This window comes from Aspergillus ruber (assembly GCF_000600275.1).
Source record: "Aspergillus ruber CBS 135680 unplaced genomic scaffold scaffold00004, whole genome shotgun sequence".
Lineage (NCBI taxonomy): Eukaryota > Fungi > Ascomycota > Eurotiomycetes > Eurotiales > Aspergillaceae > Aspergillus > Aspergillus ruber.
This window is the reverse complement of record NW_024467300.1, coordinates 315,781-335,588: the sequence shown is the minus strand read 5'-3', so window position 1 is coordinate 335,588 and position 19,808 is coordinate 315,781. Positions and strand designations below refer to the sequence as shown.

At 49.1% G+C, this 19,808-nt stretch overlaps 7 protein-coding genes across 7 annotated transcripts; 5 read left to right on the top strand and 2 right to left on the bottom strand.

Moving 5' to 3' along the window:
* Window positions 1–2,938: 2,938 nt before the first annotated feature.
* Window positions 2,939–3,733, bottom strand: EURHEDRAFT_513032 (uncharacterized protein; the record flags this gene model as incomplete). The annotated part of the gene is made up of 2 exons (XM_040786121.1): window positions 2,939–3,447; window positions 3,505–3,733. The coding sequence occupies 2 exons, from the start codon at window positions 3,731–3,733 to the stop codon at window positions 2,939–2,941; spliced, it is 738 nt and encodes a 245-aa protein (XP_040641645.1).
* A 1,723-nt stretch (window positions 3,734–5,456) lies between these two features.
* Window positions 5,457–6,494, top strand: zrfB (low-affinity Zn(2+) transporter ZRT2; the record flags this gene model as incomplete). The annotated part of the gene is made up of 1 exon (XM_040786120.1): window positions 5,457–6,494. One exon carries the CDS (start codon window positions 5,457–5,459, stop codon window positions 6,492–6,494), a length of 1,038 nt encoding a protein of 345 aa, XP_040641644.1.
* A 283-nt stretch (window positions 6,495–6,777) lies between these two features.
* fkbp3 (peptidylprolyl isomerase family protein FPR2) lies at window positions 6,778–7,259 on the top strand (the record flags this gene model as incomplete). Its single annotated transcript, XM_040786119.1, has 2 exons — window positions 6,778–7,010; window positions 7,091–7,259. 2 exons carry the CDS (start codon window positions 6,778–6,780, stop codon window positions 7,257–7,259), a joined length of 402 nt encoding a protein of 133 aa, XP_040641643.1.
* A 174-nt stretch (window positions 7,260–7,433) lies between these two features.
* EURHEDRAFT_449490 (cytochrome b5-like heme/steroid binding domain-containing protein) lies at window positions 7,434–8,528 on the bottom strand (the record flags this gene model as incomplete). The annotated part of the gene is made up of 1 exon (XM_040783818.1): window positions 7,434–8,528. One exon carries the CDS (start codon window positions 8,526–8,528, stop codon window positions 7,434–7,436), a length of 1,095 nt encoding a protein of 364 aa, XP_040641642.1.
* Window positions 8,529–9,054: 526 nt separating this feature from the next.
* Window positions 9,055–10,263, top strand: EURHEDRAFT_448805 (PP2C family serine/threonine-protein phosphatase; the record flags this gene model as incomplete). Its single annotated transcript, XM_040783765.1, has 5 exons — window positions 9,055–9,120; window positions 9,168–9,277; window positions 9,322–9,616; window positions 9,679–9,781; window positions 9,830–10,263. 5 exons carry the CDS (start codon window positions 9,055–9,057, stop codon window positions 10,261–10,263), a joined length of 1,008 nt encoding a protein of 335 aa, XP_040641641.1.
* A 6,297-nt stretch (window positions 10,264–16,560) lies between these two features.
* On the top strand, window positions 16,561–16,794 carry EURHEDRAFT_374926 (uncharacterized protein; the record flags this gene model as incomplete). Its single annotated transcript, XM_040778699.1, has 2 exons — window positions 16,561–16,639; window positions 16,694–16,794. 2 exons carry the CDS (start codon window positions 16,561–16,563, stop codon window positions 16,792–16,794), a joined length of 180 nt encoding a protein of 59 aa, XP_040641640.1.
* A 169-nt stretch (window positions 16,795–16,963) lies between these two features.
* On the top strand, window positions 16,964–17,708 carry EURHEDRAFT_264144 (uncharacterized protein). Its single transcript, XM_040778138.1, has one exon. It carries the CDS (start codon window positions 17,245–17,247, stop codon window positions 17,650–17,652), a length of 408 nt encoding a protein of 135 aa, XP_040641639.1. The 5' UTR covers window positions 16,964–17,244; the 3' UTR covers window positions 17,653–17,708.
* The last annotated feature ends 2,100 nt before the right edge of the window (window positions 17,709–19,808 follow it).

Below are 19,808 nucleotides of genomic sequence, written 5' to 3'. Positions count from 1 at the left end.
CGTCGTGGTATCGGATGTGCCTGAGCGATGATTGGCTGGGACTGGCAGTCGATAAGTCATGGACTGCCGCAAAAGGAAATAAGGGAGAAATCTTCTAGAAGCTGTTTTCCGTCCAAACTCCACCGGCCGGCCGTGTGGCTGCGGAGTGTTTCGTACCGTCAGGTACGGTATCATAATTGTAATTCTTTCTTGGTTTTTGACCTTCCCATTTGGAAACTATTAGCCGAACACTACCGATTATTTCATCACTACGAAAGTGGTACTTCAGACGGCGACTCCGGAGGCTCTAGTATAATGGATGTAGAGCGGTTAGACTATTACACTCTCTTTGTGTGTGGTGACACTACTCAGCCTGATCAGTGGGATTATCACATACAGGGATTTTCACAGCGCTACGACAACGCCAACTGCCTCCTGAATCAATCAGAAATCGGGATTGCTGCAGGGATTATGCAGGCGCTTTGACAGAAGCGCTTTTGCTTTTACTTTTTTGCGTTCTCTGCCACTATCGCGCTGCGTTTCTCAACACGTGCGGTTTGCAGATCAGGCGCCCGCCGAGAAAGGGGAGGATCATCCAACTTTCGTTCAAACCGCCCGAAGCGCTTGATGTGACATGCTCCAGAGTACTGGAATTGTAAAGAGCCAGAGTACTACTTTACTTGCACTACAGATGCTCCATACGGAGTCTCTTCCTCCGATTCTTACGCGAAGCTGACTGAATAACCGGATTCAGGGGTGATCCGGCGTTTCTGGCAGATATGACAGGTCCATTTTTCTTTGCTTGTCGCGCTCGGATCCTGCAGTTTCAGGGGTAAGAAGCCGGCCATTGCACTTGTTTTACCTTGCGCATGGGGCTTTGTCGTAGCCTTGCAGGAAATTCATGAATATCATTATACTTTCCCGTCGCAATTGCCTGCACCCCAGGGTGCTCTGCTCCGTCCCTGTCCTGTCTGTCTACTAGTGGCTAGTGCACTCTGCCATATCCATCCGTCGCAGCGGTATCTTAAAAATCCAACGGTCAGACCGCTGTGAGTCACTCGTATATGAGGGGGATATACACTCTGTAGTTGCCTATCAGGATGGAATCCCTGATAACCGGTCCCATGATCAGTTGTAGTCATAATGATCCCATGTTGTACATGCCATCCCTGCACTGTGCTCTTCTCCTCAGTGCCGGTTGATCATGTATGTCACTGCAGCAGGAGATCATTGTTGTGGACTGTGGACTTGATGGAGGGCTGTGACTACTGCAAAATGGATCACGCAATGTGGATGTTGCAGTTTCAGCTTTGTTGCCACTTGTCGATATGCAGGAACACGGGGTCTCAATCTTGGCTTATGCCTGCCGTACAGTACAGCGCTTGTAATGTGACTGGGCGGCTAAAGCAATCAAAGTGGAGAAATGTAAAATGAAGCCCTCTCCACTGTCGAGAAGAAAAGCGTTCATTCCGCACCGTTGGGTTCCGTCCGTTCCTTTCCTGTTCCTGTTTCTTCTCCTTTCTCTGAACCTAAGTTTTGTACTACATTGCCGTGATCATCGCTGTTTCGCGGAAATTAAGCACCTGTAGCGATAGCCTCGGTACGGAGCACGGAACAATGGAGTTATCGTTTGCTAGCACAGAGTATGCCCTCCGTTGAAGGGACGACCCGACAAACTCAGAACCTGTTTTACACTTTTCCAGAAGATGTTTATTTCCCAGAGAAGACAAGACAAGACAAGACACGTATCCAAAGTCTGACTCCTAGACCCTGTAAATTAGAGCCGGTCATTCATCGGCTTTACCATACCATAACCAAAAATACCCGTTTTTTACCATCACATTACCGTAACAACCCTTTCCAGAGTCCTTCCCGAAGCCTTCTCTCGCCCTTCCATCCCGATCCGGCAATCCATACTTACTCCTACGCAGGCGCACTCTCTGGTACGGGTGGCTCCAGCGTTCGTCTCTGGACTCCAGTGCGGTCCACCATGAACCGCTTCGAGTAACTCAGGACGGAAGATAGTTGCGGTCTGTCGTGGAATTGATCCAGAATGACGCTGGGAGCTATCCGTTTGCCGTAGCTATACGGAGTTACTCTTATGCTACCGCGTAGGCGGGTCGGGAATTACTCGGGAGTAAAGTCAGTCTTTACGGAGGGCTCGGACTACGGATTACTACACCGTAGCGCAGTACTTGGAAAGACGGTGTAGGCTGTGATTATAGTAGTCTCACCTAAGACTATGGAGTACAGTGAAGATTTTTTCAGGGCTTTCGATAGAGCAGAGTACTGATACTGACACAGAAACCACAATGATCCGTACTCAGTTTACCTGCATAGATCGTAGTAGGTTAATCATTTTTTGCGCCACGCCGCAACTCTAAAGGGGGATCTTCAACGCTCCGTACGTGTACAGAAGGGAGGAGGATGATCCAGTCTGAAACGAGATCTGTTTAGCTCGTCTCTTTTCTTGGGAGCTTTTGTGTTACCACAGTCTTGGGACAAGACGAAACGGCTACAGGTACTTTATTCTTAACTGGGTTGATACACTGTGTTGTTTTAGACATGTCAAGTATCAGTCGATTAAGGGTGTGTTGTACAGCATATACGGAGTACGAGAAGTGTAAAACAGGCGACTCGTTCTTACTTGTCGTATGCAGTAACCCTGTACTCCGTATCTGCAATGCTGTGTTACCATCTGTCACAATTCAACGACTCGTCGGCCTGTGTTACTATGATCGGAGTCTATTGCCGACAAATCCGGCGCTCTGTCATCTGACAGTGAAGCAAGGAAAGTCCGCCGCGCGATTACTGTCCATGCCTGGCCAGGCTGCGGATAAAATTATGTAAGAATCTGGCCATTCTACGCATGCGGGCATGAATACGGTTCCTGGTCTTCCGGGTTGCACAACCTTGACATTGGCCCTTCCGAGGACGACCGGCAATGCCCCCATGCAGCTTACTCCTCGTCCATATCCCCCTGTGCCTGGGTGGCCATCCATTCCTCCATGAGAACCTGGTGCTTTGGCTCAGCCGTGTGAGCATGCTTAGCGGCGACGCCTTTGCGCGTGACCAACAGGCACAGCACCCAGCCGTAGATGTTGAAACTCTCGTAATTCGTCCGGGACCGGAGTTTCTTCTCATCTTGGTCCTCATCCGACGCTGCGCGTTTCCCTTTTTGTCTTTTTGATGATCGCAGGCGCTCTGGTGATGCGTCGGGTGAATCTGTCTCTGCTGGTCGCTTGGTAGCCGTGTCGTCATCTGTGGCGGCAGGGATATTGTGCAGGCTCGGCTCTGCCTCTGCCTCATCGTCGCTTTCGACTAGGATCCCCGTATCAGCTGAACCGGCAGCCCGATCTACGGGTTTCCTTTTTTGTGCATCGTCGGAGTCCTCGAAGGTCTTTTGTCGGGTGAGAAGCGAATGACGCGTGCGGGATTCACGAAGGAACAAAGCAACCTCGAAATCATCTACCATCAGTTAACACAGCGCAGACCAGTAATAATTGCACAGTTGTCGCAACATACCCTCGGCGATCACATCTTTAACCGGATTCCCTTTCTTCCTGGCTAAAAGCCGTTCATTCGCCTCACGCAACTTGGGCAGGACGAGCGGTCGGATGGCGGCAAAGATCCGCGGGAGCACGGGGTTGCGGGAGTCGAGCAGCCATCGGGTGTCAGACGGGTTGTCGAGGTAGATGCGACATTCTAGGATGGAGTATTTGCTGATTCTGAGATATCGGCGGATGGGTGGCATGTTGAGGTGCAGGAAGTGGAGAGGGGCGGAGAGACCATCTCACAATGGTGATGACTGCGGCACGGGCATCAGGTGGTTGAACTACTTACTCTGCATACACGGAGTACTAACTACGGTGTATTAGCTGGTCCACATGTGTATACTCCTTCGTGACTTTACTAAGTCTGGCTACGGATATTACGCTGTTGAACAAAATATATTTTCATGACGCAGCAATATATATCGGAGCACCGGAGTCCTGCGCATCCTCCGTAGCCGGACAACAACCCACAATGTTCAATATCAACCAACCTCTCGCTTATGCGCGATCTCAACTCTAAGACAGCGCTTGTCCATAGTCTACTCCAGCAATGCAGTACGGCGGGGTCAATGCCGCTCTCAATCTCTTGATCTGGCATTGAGTGTCCTGCGTCCTGTCTGAGGACCCGTGCTGCGATCAATGGCAGTCAGATATAGCTAACCTGACTGCACCTTTGTACGGAGTACACCATGCAGCCTTAAGACTGTAGAGTACCTTGTAGGAATCAACGACGATTTTTACCAGAGCACTTGTACAGTCTCAATAAGACTCGGTCGCGTGTCGAGATGAGGCCGGATTGGGAATAGTTCCTTGCGGGTACAACCGTCCACATACTATTATTTAAAGGGGGATTTGATTGGTGGATGGGAGCCCCCCGCGGGATCGGGTTAGCCTTAGGGACGACAGGACAACAGGATGACAGGACGATATCTGAACAGAACAGTATTCATAGAGAGAGTGCAGAGTCCAGCATTGAGCAATATACCGGAATAGCTCTTCTGGTTTCGAGGTATGCATCTCAATCGCTGATTCTATACAGCAACTACCGAAAAAGTGCTGACATACACAGATACCACCGTCCCCAAGGTCCCCGCCGAAAAATCATGAGTGCTTGACGTCGTCCACTTTCTCCCAAGGTCCTCACGATCCCACCGTGCGAAAAAAGAGACTTCCACCACCATGCCGCAGCAGCACCTTCTCCTCCATTGCCAGAACCAGCGCATTAGCCGCTGTCATCGTCTCCGTTATTGTCGTCCTTGTTTCAGATTTTGACAGTCCCTTCCGGCCGATTTCGAAATACCTCATCCATCTCTCTCCGCCGGCGCAGTCTATACAGAATCCGACGGCACCACACTTTGTCTAGGATAATTCCTGCTAAAGGTCCTCATCCTGGTCTCATCCGGCCTGGTTCTGGCTCAGTCTGGCTCAACCGACCTCGTCTATCCCTGCTATTGTTTCGTGTGAGCCTCTCGTTTAGGAAGCCTCGCCGCAACAGAGGACCTTGAGGACGACCTAAGACGACGGCAACGCCCGAATTGTTGCCTCTAACATATACACACGCGGCCATTTACACTCGTCCATCCTCATTAACCCACTGTACGAGCGACCTTGGCATTAATTTAAAAGTGTATCGACCTACTAGTAGCCAGAGTCAACACGAGAACCTTGGTTGGTGTGAAGCTCGTTCAAGCTCAGGAGATCGCTGGTACTTATATCTCGGCCTGCTGCACGTCTCCTCTCTTTTTTCTTGTCCATCTCTTGTCACTCTTGGCCTGGTGCTTGTCTAAATTCTTCGTTTTTATTGGGCCATTCTGTCGCACATTTCTGGTCGCCCGTCAAGTCCGATCGGCCCGTGCTACAAAATTTTCCTTCTTTTCCTACACTCGCTTTTGTCTCTCCTTGAATCGCCTATCTTGGCTGACAATGGCGTCTCAATTGATCCATTCGCTCGCCCCTCGGGCGGACTCCTGCGACTCTAGCAACGACTATGACGGCCGCATGGGTTTGCGTATATCTTCCGTCTTTGTCATCTTGATCGCTTCGACCTTTGGCGCCATCTTCCCGGTCATGGCCCGTCACTTGAGCAACTCCAGTGTTTTTAAATGGGGCTTCTTCATTGCCAAGTTCTTTGGTTCTGGTGTCATTATTGCGACTGCATTCATTCATCTTCTCGGTCCTGCAGAGGAAGCTCTGACCAAGGAATGTCTTACGGGCCCCATTACCGACTACAGCTGGGTGGAAGGAATCATCCTGATGACCGTTGTGGTCTTGTTCTTTGTGGAGCTTATGGTAATGCGATATGCTCACTTTGGCGCGGACCACGCCCACGAGGCGGTCGGAGATCATAGCCCAACAGTCATCGAAGCCCCGATGCACGACTCCAAGGACCACGTCCCCGGCCAGGATCACCTGGGCCACTCGCGCGAGCACGTCGATGAGGAAGCAGGTCTGAAGGAACGGGTCGAAGAATATATGGCGCAATTGACCTCGGTTTTCATCCTGGAATTCGGTGTCATCTTCCACTCCGTCTTCATCGGTCTCACCCTCGCCGTGTCGGGCGACGAATTCATCACCCTGTACATTGTGCTCGTTTTCCATCAGATGTTCGAAGGCTTGGGTCTGGGATCCCGGTTGGCGATGATCCCATGGCCGCGCTCTAAGCGCTGGACCCCCTATCTCCTGGGGATCGGATACGGTCTGTCCACCCCGATCGCCATTGCCATCGGTCTGGGCGTGCGCAACAGCTATCCTCCGGAGGGCTACACGACACTCATCGTCAACGGCGTGTTCGACTCGATCTCCGCTGGTATCCTCATCTACACTGCTCTAGTGGAACTGATGGCGCACGAATTCATGTTCAGCGCCTCGATGCGACAGGCTCCGATCCACGAGGTCCTTGCTGCGTTCTTCCTTTTGTGTCTAGGTGGTTTGCTGATGGCGCTCTTGGGTAAATGGGCTTGATTAACTTATAAATGGAATATATGGGTAATGGCTATTTATGAGGTTCTGGTTTTCAGTTTTTAAAAAGTTACATACGGGATGGACTGGGTTCTTATTAATTGCTAGCACGGAAATTAGATCAGTTAAATTGCTTTTAAATCCTATATTCAGTATGGCTTCCTAACGTTACCATAGCTCCCGTCCACCGTCGTAGCATTTCACCTCCGCTCCGCATCCACACCCAACAACTGTCATCAACCGCCACCACAACCAGAGTCACTTACCCAACGAACACGAAAACAAAATGAACCTCCTAAAATACCTCTCTTTAACCCTCCTGGCTCCCCTCGCCCTCGCCTCCCCTTCCCTTGGCATCAAAACAACCAAATCCGTCTCCTGCACCCGCAAAACCCAACCCGGCGACACAGTCCACATGCATTACCGCGGCGCCCTGGCCGATGGCAGCGAATTCGACTCCAGCTATAAGCGTCATGCACCGTTGGTGTTTCCCGTGGGGAAAGGGGTCGTTATTAAGGGGTGAGCTATCTTCCCCTGTATTTGGATTGCGCTGCGTTGCGTTGCTGCAACTGGATGGAACGTGCTAATGAGGGGGGTAGATGGGATCAAGGATTACTAGACATGTGCGTCGGAGAACAGAGGACGCTGACTATTCCGCCTGAGTTTGGATATGGGAGTCGGGGGGTGGGACCGATTCCGGGGGGTGCGACGTTGGTGTTTGAGACAGAGTTGGTGGGGATTGAGGGGGTTGATAAGGATGAGCTGTAGCTTTTTTTTCCTTATGATGATGATGATGATGATGATTATGGAGATGGAAAGATCCTCTAGGGTATCACTAAGCTATGCAAATGCAATATTGTACAGAATGAGATGTATACATATCCAATAATCCAAACTTGACCCAATTCCACGGAAGATCAATTCAAATCCCCCAAGAAAAGATCAATCCATAGCATCCAACGCATTCTCACCCTCATTCTCACTAACTAAAATCCCCACCAAACACTCCCCCAAAATCGCATCCCAATTAACCCACGGATGGACCTCTAAAAACAACTTCGCAGAATCCTTCCCCGCTCCCCTCAACAACTCCCCCTTCCCGCCCGGATGAAACGGCACGTACGGCTGGATATTAAACACCTTCCCCTGATACGACGTCCACGCGTCGCGGCCCTTCCGTCCGTTTTGTATCTTGAGCATTGAGGGCGTTACGCGGATGAGGTGTGGGGGGAGATTTTCGCCGCGAAGGTTGGCTTTTGGGTTTGTGGTTAGGGCGGCCCAGTCTAGGGGTGAGAAGCCTGGTTCGAGGATTGCACGTTTGGAAGCGTTGTTGGCTGAGGAGGGGAGTTTGAGGGAGGCCTGGGCCGGGGGGGCGAGGCTGTTGGTTGGTGGTGCGAGGCGTTGGGGGCCACGTTGTGAGGATGCGGCAGAGGGAGGGGGTGCGAGGGAGTTGCTGTTGAGGCGTGGCGGTTTCCGTCCGGGGACGGGGCCGGGGCTTAGGAACTGGGATTTTGAAGATTGGGTTTGTTGTCCTGTTGCGCGGTTTCGAGGGAGAGGAGGAGGGGGCATTAAGGAGGAAGAATCTGCTTGTGACGGCGACGACGACGGCGACGGCGTCGGTGGGAGTGGTCGTGGTGGCATTGTGGCGGCTTGTCTGGCCACTGTATCGGTGGAAGAATTATGATGAAGAGAGGAATCGTTATGGTTCGAGGAAGCTGTAGATTTTGCCGATCTGTCTTCCGCCGCGGAGTCATCGAGATCGAGGACGGGCACTTCTAGCACCGGTGCACTTGCGGATGCTTTGGGTGTTGATTGCTCCTCTGCATTTTCTTCTTCGTTTTCTATCACGGCAGATTCAATCTTTGGAATAACGGGCGGTTTGGCTTTATCCGTGGTTCGCGCATTGTTTCGTGGAGGAGCTTCGGGGATCGGTTCCGGGGGCGTCGAGGCTGGCTCCGATGGCCATGTATGAGGGGGGAAACGGTAGAATACGTAGCATGCCGTCGCTATTAGCGTGGCCACTCCTACCCAGCCCATACTGGGCAGTAGTTCAGAAAGAGGCGTGGGGAAAGGGGGGATTTGGGAGACTGAAGTGCTGAAGACACAGAGTCGCGAAATAAAAAGAAAAATTGACGCCGATGGATGCCGCTGCTTACTATTACCCCTGGTCTAGACTATCCCACTTTTTCCGATCGATATGATCCTACTGGGATATTGATTGATCTCCGATGCTAAATATGGCATCCAATCATTCATGTCTAATATTCAATGGCGATCAACCGCTACGGGGCGATTGACTGGAACGGATATCCCCAGACAACCAAACATCCACCTCTAGCCACCAAACTCCAAGAATAAAAAAAGAACATACAATCGAATGAGTCTGGAGAAAATATCCTATTAGCCTCAGCAGCCATGATGTCAGGTAACCATCACCTCGGCCACAGATATCCGTGGACTCGATTCGCCTTCCATGACTTTGGGCCTTGTATATATGCGGGCTGTTTAATTATATTCATGCTTATTTCGCTGTATCACCATGGCAGTGAAAGCACTGCGGGAAATGTTCCAAAACGTTCTTATGGCAACTCCAGATTCCCTCCTGTTGTTTGATGCAGGTGTTGGACAGGTGAACGTTCCTGAATAATAAGACGAGAACATACTAATCCAGTGTAGGCTCAAGGAGGAAGACCCCACCAGGAAGATCGTTGTACATTTATCTTACCGGACCAATTTCCTGTTCGTACGGAACATAGACTGGCGCTCTTCGCCGTCTACGATGGACAGTAAGAGTTCCTATTATCAGTGATGGATATGGCTGATGATCCAGTGGCTCCGAACTGGTAGCAGAACATGCAAGCCGGAACCTCCACATTTTACTCGCAAAGCGTCCAGAATTTCAGAAAGGCGACTATGAAGCAGCTATCAAGGCCGCCCTATCAGACGAGGATGCCATCTTGCTTGAAAGGTATCGAAATGAGACCACCGAGCCTGCAGTATCTGGCTCGACAGTTGCCCTATGCTTCTTCAACCTAACAACAGGGGAGCTGGTTGTTGCCAATTTAGGGGACTCGCATGCTGTTCTGGCTGAGCGAGACCCCAAGTATGATACTCCGTTTCGTATCGTAAGTTTTTGTCAATATTCACTTATTCCTTGGAGGAACGTGTGTTAATTCATAGTGCCTAGCGACGGTTGACAGTGAGCCATAAACCGGACGTTCCTACAGAGAGATCCCGGATTGAAGATGCCGGTGGTACTGTCAACAGGAGTACAGGGACGGCACGAGTGGGTGAGTTAGCCTGTTCATATCTCACATCGCCATATACTGACGAAATAGGATCCCTCAATATGTCCCGAGCCATAGGCGACCTCCAGTACAAAAATCCCATCAACAACATGGACGATAACGCATCTACCTCCTCCCAATCTTCCTCTTCATCTACCTCATCATTCTCATCTGCTTTCTCTAAACTCCGTCGCGCATCGTCAGCATCTTCCGCCCCAGAAAACCGCGGCAACTTCTTATCCAACGAACCATATATAACGAGATTCAAGCTCTCCCCCGAAAAACGCTACATACTTATGGTCGAGTCGGATGGTATTAGCGACTATATGGACGACAATACCTTGATGCAGTATGTAACGAAGCTGTCTTCGCGGGGAAATAGAGCTGGGAAAATTGCGCAGGAGATGGCCGCTTCTACTACGAGTCGGAAGGGGAGTGATAATGGGTCTTGTATTGTTATTTTTCTGGATGGACAGCATGCATGATGTCTGGTCCAGCAATTTTTCTTTTGATTAAAAGCGATGTACCATTGGATGATTTAAAATGTTCCATGGGGTAGCGAATATGTACTATAGATTCTGAGTGCGGTGTATTAACATACTTGGACATAAACTTTAAAACAATAGATTATCGCATAGCCTCTTAATGCTTTCAGACGTGTTCGTTTATTTTAATTTTGAGAAAAATAGCTGCGTGATACTTACATGCGTATCGTCGGTGAGCTCAAATATACTTAAGTGTAGCCCTACTGATAATAAATCACATGACACCGCGCTCCAACCGCGTCACCCCAACACGCCGCAACATCGGATGCCAGAACACCCAAACCCAAATCATCATGAATCTCAATGCCACCGATACCCCCGACTCCAATTTAATCCTAGCCGATCTAAACCCCGCCCAACGAACTGCCGTGTCCTCACCCTCCCCAATCCTCCAAGTCCTGGCGCCCCCGGGCTCTGGCAAAACCAAGACCCTAACCGCGCGCGTCGCGTACCTCCTCGCCCACCATGGCTACCACCCACAAGACGTCATATGCTGCACGTTTACGATCAAAGCGAGTCGAGAGATGCGTGAGCGGATCGCAAGGTTGATTGGGGGGCGGGTGGAGGCGAGGTTGGTGCTGGGGACGTTCCATTCGATTTGTCGGCGGTATTTGGTAAGTTATGGGTATTTGATTGGGTTGCAAAGGGGCTTTGGGATTGCGGATTCGAGTGATAGTTTGGCGATTATTCGGGTATGTATCATTATATGTTGAGGGTTGAGTTGTTGCTTATGTGGTTGTGATGCAGAGGATCGTGCAGCGGGGAAAGCTTGGTATTCAGCCTAATACGGCGAGGGCGAGGATATCGCATCAGAAGGCTCATGGGGTTGACCCGGATCAAGCTGCGGTGAAGTACGGAAATCAGAAGATCGTGGAGCAGCAAGAGTTTGTCAGGGTTTACTACGAGTACGAGAAAGAACTGGCTACATGCAATCTACTAGACTATGATGATTTACTTGTGCGATGTGTCGAGTTGCTCCGACATCATCCGCACTGCGTGTCGAACGTCCAGGCCGTCCTCGTCGATGAATTCCAGGATACGAACCATATTCAATACGAGTTGATGAATCTCTTCGCGTCAGCGAACAAACGTATCACCGTCGTCGGAGACCCAGACCAGAGTATCTACGGCTTCCGATCCGCGGAGATCAAGAACCTCGCGCGCATGCAGAAGCTATACCGGGATACCTCTATCGTCCTTCTAGAAGATAATTACCGCTCATCTGGGGCCATCCTGAATTCCGCGCAAGATGTCATCGAACAGGATACTGCTAGACCTGCGAAGAAATTACAACCTACACACAGCGTTGGAACGTTACCTGTGCTGCGCAAGCTGCCTTCCGCCATAGCAGAAGCACAATGGATCGTTCTTGAGATCCAGAGATGCGTGGCGATGACCGGGAGTCTCCTAAAATATTCCGACTTTGCTATCTTGCTTCGTTCTGCGGCTTTGTCACGACAAATCGAAGCTGAGATGGGAAAGGTTGGGATGCCATATAGGATGGTTGGAGGGTTGAGGTTCTTCGACAGAGTCGAGATCAAGATACTCTTGGATTATATGAGAATCGTCAGTTCGCCTGGAAACAGCGAAGCGCTCATGCGCGTCATCAATGTCCCGCCCCGGAGGATTGGTGACGAAACGACTCGGATGCTCGTGAGCGGTGCACAAAAAGCGAGCGTATCATTATGGGATTTTATCAAGGGCGTTGCACAGGGTCACAGATCGACAGAGAAGGCCTTATCGAAACTCACAGATCAGGGTCTTTCATCATTTGTCGGCATCATTGAGTCATCAAGACAAAAGTTGCAGGAATGTGCTGACAGCACTGCACCGAGGAAACTTCTCGACTTCGTCATAAAGAAGATTTCTTTTCGGGACTATCTCATCGCGACGCACGGCCAGAACGAAGAGAACCGGTGGGCCAATGTTGAGGAACTGCTGAACCAAGCAAGCGACGTACCAAGTCCAAGCGAAGAAGAGGAAAAAGGAGACCTCCCTTCAATTGAAGGGGTCGAGCAACAACATGCTCATCCCGGCGAGGATGCATTATCCCACTTCCTGGCCAATGTAGCCCTATCAACCGAAGTCCTCCCACAGAATAACGAAAATGAACAGGAAGGACAACAACAGCCAGACGAAAAGGTCACCATTTCTACAATCCACGCAGCAAAAGGTTTGGAATGGCCGGTTGTGTTTGTGCCGGCGGTATATAACGGGGTAATTCCTCACTCGCGAGCAGAAGACCAGGATGAAGAAAGGCGATTGCTTTATGTAGCCATGACCAGAGCGCAGGCGCTCCTTTATCTGAGTGTTCCTCTCCGCATTTCAAGAAACGGCGAGGAATCAGAAACATCTCCAACGAGCTTTATTCCATCGAAAATCATCGAAACGCGCTTTCGTCCTACGGGTCCGAGTTTTCGAGGGCAAGCTGTTTATATGATTGCGGATATCCTGCGTCGGCCACGCCCAACATCTGCAGACATACTGAAGGCACAGACGGAAATCCCATCAACACTCGACGATCGATGGACAACGGAAGGCAAGGAACATCTGGACCTTGTCAAAAAATGGGACGGTTCTATCGCAGGCGAGGAACCTTGTCCCAAGAAACGAAGATACGACCAAGGTCCTGGTAACTCGACGACCACGTACATGACTGGGTTTACGATGGGCAATCCTTCGAACTTTTCCGTTCCGACTACGATGTCTTCTGGCTTTTCTACGGCTCGGGAATATATCGCGACATCAATTGCCGCAGAGCAAGAGTCGAAGACAAGCGACGTTACCGACAAAACCAAGCGCAGCAGCGCGGCAAGTCACAAACCGGGTCTTTCACAAGGGACTATATCGAGCTTTTTCGGACAGTCTTCATCCAAACCTAGAGCACCGCAGCAACCGCAACCTCCAAGGAACCCAGTTGGCCCACAAACAGCATCAAATCCAGCATTCAGAAGCTTCCCCCCATCCCAGCTCCCTCCTCGTCGCCTCCCACAAGCGCAAACCCTCCAACCACCCCGCCCGGCCCTCGAACCATCCGATCCAAACAATTACACGTGGCTATCCACATCCTCAATGCCAACGGGGAAACCAATCCGAAGAAAGGCGACGTCTCAAGAAGAGAATAAGGCCCGGACAAGCCAAGGGACCAACGAAGCACAAAGTAACCCAGGCGCTGCGAATGGTGTACGACCAGTGACCACGTTCCACACAACTACGATGTCGATAGTACAGCAGCCAAGAAAAACGTTGGGGATCCGACGGACGATGATGAATGGTTGGCAGGAACGAATGAATCGGGCGCCCAATGGGAATGGGAATGGGAGTTCGGGATTATGATGACTTTATGCATGAGGTTTAATGGGGTATCAATGGCGTTTGTGGCGGTTTCTGATATTTATGATCTGGCGTTAGATATTTGATTGACAGCATGGCATGCTACTTGTATGAGTATGATTGTATGTACTTTGTGTGGCGTTTAGACGGTACTTTGGGCCTGAGTTCTAGCTTCTAATAGATTAGTGCCTATCGCCTGATGTACTTCTCGCAATGTGCGACGACAAGCGACCAGACATTAAAACGTGAGCCTTCATAACGCTCGATCATATGTTAACAAGATACCCAGTACAACTTGCCTCAACGTCAGGGTCCCTGAAACGATGCCAAGGCCATTCCCTGGTATTGCTACATTGTCGTGTCACGGTCTATATTCTGAGATATATATCTCGGTATGACGATCAAAGTACTGCTTTGCTATGGCTTTGGAAGTTCGATTGTCTGGAACCAAGCTTCTGTCATCAATTGGACTTGAACCATTCATACCACGCCAGATACAAATCAAGAGCACTAACGGGGCATAGAACAAAGTAGTCGCTGTATCCGCTAACGATTCGACACTACGTGATCGATCTAACTCAAAATGGAATGTCTTCTTCGTTACATATCTATGGGTATTACTCGCTATGGGTTCCATATTATTGATTGTTTTGCTCCCTATAGACCATAGTGTATCCATTGGCTATGGACTGTACTTTGTATACATTCTGGACCCCTTGTTTAACATAGATGAAGTCCTAAAATGGACAGACAATCCACAAGGCTATGAATAACTCATTATGATTTGATATAATAACCGCACCTTTACCTTTCCCTTTTGTCCCGCGGGGCTAGATACCATGTACTCCGTTCTCCGTACGGAGTACTCAATAATTCCTCCCCTCCATACGGTGTACCATCTGCACCCCATATGCACCATGATCACCCACATTCTAGAACATACAATACATACACCCCTACAAACACCAATACTAATACCGATACCAATCTATTAAACCCACTATCAATCAGCCCTTTTATACATCCTGTCTGTCCTCGATAACCAACTAGTCTAAGCCCCCGCAAATCAATCACGCGGGACTTGGGAATTCACCGCCAGTACTTTGTGCACTTGACCGCCAATTAGTACCAAAAGCCAGGCGCGCCAGGGGGACTTTTGGCTGCTGCTGCCGCTGCCAATTGTCTTTGCCCCCCGCCCCCGTGGATCAGGGACCCGGGCACGCTGGATCGGCTTAGTATGAGTGAGTATTATATGGACTTCTTTGTTGGTTCTGCCATGGATCGTTAGTACGGCGTAGAGAAGGTCGCACGGTGGCCGGAGGTGTGTTCCGTTTGGTTATTGGGTGATAGCCGATAGCGGGACAGAGGCTTCGTAAGTGTCCATCTATCTATCTATGGATGAATTTAGTACTCCGCGGATTCCGGGGTTAGCTAGCCCCCACGGCTACGGAGTGCTCTGCACGGGGGTCTTAGCATGAGGATTTCCTGATAAGGATTGGTAGGATCTACGGTACAGGTACTATGTACAGGGACAGGATGCCGTACAGTACTGCTGACCTGACTGCACACCGTATGCCGTGCACTGTTATGCTGTATATCGGCAAAGGTACGGTACTATGTATGAGGGATATTACTCTGTAGATACTTGTAGTCAACTCGGGACCCAATAGGCACAGGAAATGAAGCCATCCCAATTGAAACACGGAATGCGACAGGTATGATCTGGACGAATCCACATCAGGCTCGACCTGTCTGGCTGCTTCATGCAATGTACTATGTATGGATCTCATGGTGGAATTGGGACAAAGTACGACTACGGAATATTCGATAGGGAGTAACTATGGGGTATCCCGTCGGCACGGAGCAGAGTATGTGCAGAGTTGTACACATAATCATAACAACTGACTGAAATGGGATGATTCCAGCCCGTTTTTAAAAATAGTCCGGGTGAGTAATAATGTAATGGTATTACAGGGGCACGGCATGTTATTGGGGGCGTCCCTGTGATATTTTTGTATGTAAGTTACCAAAGGGATGGACCGGTCCGATAATAGTACGTAGCAATAGTACGGCGTAGTATAGGAGAGGATGTTATTAGTACCAGTACTGGGGCAAGATATGACGAAAGCAAGACACCAGCCTTAGTCTCGCCTTCTAGAATATTGTATATCGTCATAAGCCATAAATCATAATAATAATACGGGGGCAATCAGGGTAGTCAGCCTCATTGCTGCGCCATGAATTGTTTGTTTTGTATGTATCATTCTTGGGTAGGATAGAGTAAGGCTGCCTTGGATGCAGCCTGAATGAATCATGCCAGAGAGACCAGTCAGAGTGCGGGATAAGTATGCTATGCCAGGCACCGATTCCAGGGGAGCGACACAAAGTGGCAGTGAATTCGCTCTCAATCGTCAATTAAAAAAAGAAGCAGGTGACGCCTGGAAGAAGAGATGAGTGCCTGGAGATCCAGTCGGTAACTGGCATACCAGACGTAACAAAACACGGGGTCTGATTGGCTGCCTCGTTTCCAGGAGGGTGGTGACCCCTGGCAGCAATACGGTATTACGAATACAGCCATGATCGTCTTTGCAGAAGGACACTAAGAGTATGGAGACATACTCCGATGGATCATGGAGTGACGTCCCTGAGTTTGGGATAGGCTAATCCACTATGGTGTACTCGTATGTGGCTTTGTTTGGGCCTGGAAGTTTGCCTGTTTAGGTCTTATTCTATTTCTATTCACTACTGTTCCGGCCAGATACAAAAGGCGTCTCATCTCCCGTCTTCATCTCACTCAATCACTCCAGCTCTCTACAACACAATCACTACTCTACTATACTCTGCTATACTCTACTACTACACCACTACTACAACACTACCATTACATCTTATACTTAATACATCATGCCTACCAAGCCCAACAACGACTCCAACACCACCCTCGCCAGCAACGGCAGTACAGACCAAGTTGTCGTCATGCAGGGTATGCTCACTTCCCTTTTACTTAATGTCTGTCCAATGCTAATTCTCTTATCAGGTCCTAATGGTGGTCGTAAAGCTCCCGTCGTCATCCATCAAGGTGGCCAGACCTATGACGAGACAAGACCCTCGGACTGGGACAAGCAGCGCTGGAAGTAAATTTTCCAACGCAATCCAGTCCGGTCCAAATCATCCAGCAGCGTCCCGCCGGCCGGGACTTATTTACTTCAAACTTGACCTATACGAGATTAATTGCGACTGCTGGATGATAACACGGGATGATAAACGGGGGGAACGCGCTCTATCGTGATATCCGCGCGGCTTCGACCAAAAGTGAGGCGACGATCGACGAATGAGCTTAAGCTCATAGTTCTCGACCCGGCAATCAACATTTCTCGATTTTCCATCTCCATTCCGGCTCGAATTGAGAAGCCAGTCACCGCCATCTCCTGATCGTTCACGCGCGCAACGCAAGCTTTCAAACCCCAAACTTTCATCGAGCTTTCCCCGGATTATGCTGCATTACTTTTCCCGCTTTCCGCTTGGACCCGGACCTGGACTCTTCGTCTTGTCTTGTCTTTTTCCCCACACACGCCTTTTTAATACCTAATGACGGCGCTATTGTATTTGTCCTGGTGGTGTTTGTCCTGTTTGCTTTCCCTTTGTCCACGGTGTTCTCTTATTCCTGGCGTTCTCTGCATTATTCCCAAAGTTTCTGCCGTGTTTGGCGTCCTCCGGTCTATCATCCCGATCTATTCCCTTTTGGCAATAGTAGAGGATCCACCTCTGTCACCTGACCGACCCCTTACTGGGACAAACAGGACAAATGGGACAAACACGGCAAACATTGCATTCTGTATCATTACTGCTTTTGCCTTTTTGTTTTTGCGAGGAGTTTCTTTGCTTTCTTTCGGTGTTGACTCGGAGTCGGACTCGGGATTTTGTGCTGGTCGATGTGACTACGCGTGGTGTTTTCTTTTGTCAGTGGACTCCGCTGTGGTTCCTTTGGGACGCTAATTATCTGGTTGGGATGGGTGGGATGTACGATACTGGACTACTATCTCTGGTACTGCAATGTTTAATCAATACTACTATATTCAAATGAGTCTGTTCCTTCGTTGTCCGAACTTCAAAGATCCGGGACAGGCCCCAAATTCAAATCAGGATGATATGGTTTCACTACCAAGAAGTAACGGTGTACACCATGCTCCGAAGATACCGGACCTAGATCCTTGAGGATAAACCTAAAACTTAGTTATCACTTGGAGAAGCAGTCAATGAGAGTACCTTGGGATCAGCTCCATTCACAATACTTCGTACCCTTCGTCTGACCATGGGATCTACTAGAAGCAAACCACTTAGCCATTGGCCACCATCTATTATATAGATCATCCTATAGCATCGATATGGCATATATCCACTAAGTGGAGATAAAAGTTTTTTCATATGCTCGTGTCACTCCCTGACGCATCCATCATCCACCATGCAGTCTGTATAGACAGCGCTTTGCCAATGTACACACACCTTGACGCAATACAATTGAGAGCTCACTCGGACCATTGAAAGATGCATGTGGGGTATGAACACAAGTCAATCAACTAACGTGGTAACAAAGGTACCCTGGAACAAGGCTGGCTTAGTGGAGAACGAATTCCACTTTGAACTCCATACCACTATACAACTCGATTCTTCGACCTTCTGTCTTGTGAGTTGGTGTAAATGTTACAAAGCTATCTATGAGGACGCGAACCCTCATGTAAAGGAGAAGCGAGGAGAATCTGGAAACAAATCCCCAGAACTACAAACTATCCTAAACAATCCCGGACTGGCGATGGCTTTGCCAGTGATGTTCTCCGGCGTCTTTCAAGCTTGTATGGAGCAGCCATACTACCTGTCTTTGGCCCCTGAAATTGGACAAATTATTTTCTTTAATTATTATAAATGTAAATTCTCAGTCTTCCATGGACTTTTTGGAGTTCAAAATGGCCGTCGAGCATAGCAAGAAGACTGATAAATTTGTGAAAGGACGCATCGGCTTTATCTTAATATATATCCTGGACGTCGAGAAGTTGAAACATATTGATTAATCTGTTATTAGTATACAGGTTGAGATTATATTGTCTTTGCATTCCACAGAGATCCAGGAGGAGTGGAATTTGACAACAGCTTGGGTAATTTTTTCTGGTCTCTATCCGTACAAACAACTACTCCAAACAGGAGCGAGAATTTGTTTGCAACAAGAAACTTGCAAATCGGACTCTTGATTCAGCAACTTGGGATATTCACATCGAGCACATGACAAGCTCGAAGGAAAGAGACTATATGAACCTGGCAACGGTTCAACTAGATTGGCTCATTCACAAAATGCAGGGCAACTTTCCGGCGTGACTATTCAAGATTGCAATACCCACAGCAATTACTTACACAGCTAGAAACCACAAATGGACTTACAAGGCAATTTTGCTGAGTCTGGCGATAACACAGCGATGTTAGCTTCTAACCCGATTTATTGGAGACTCTCCGTGAGGTGCGATGATTACAGATGACCTTTCGGTTCCATGAATTAATGCACATAGGTTTCAAAGACTGAAGCAACAACCACGTCACTGAGTGTACGAGGGAATTCAGAGCATCAGGTAAACGGAACCCGATTAGCACCATTGAATTGCCAACTCCTATGCCAAAGCACTCTCACCCTAAGCCATGGAGACAGGTTATGTCTCGATATAAACAGTTATAACACTCCAACTGGCTCTGAATGTGAAAATCTTGGCTCAAATCTATGGCACAAATGACACAGAGTCAAGCGTGTCTCCACAAATCAAGCCTGCCACATTTTCCCGTTAAACCTGCTGCTTGAAAACGAAGAAGGACTTTTGCAGTCGAATCAGTAGTGATGCCTTTCTGTCCATAGCTGAAACCAGATACTGGTACGGACAGATCTTCAGGACTGTGGAGTCGAAACGTGCAGGAATCCGAAACGTCTTGCAGCGTTTCCCATGCTATCTGGAATAATTGAAAATTACAATCAACCCACAGTCTACATGGCATAGTGCCATTGGACATAGGCCAGATACATGATAGAAGGCATATGGCCACTGCACGTCGGGGTTCTGGCACGCACGAATTTCAGCTTAGGCTTCTTCAGAATTAACGCAGAGATCTCGACAATG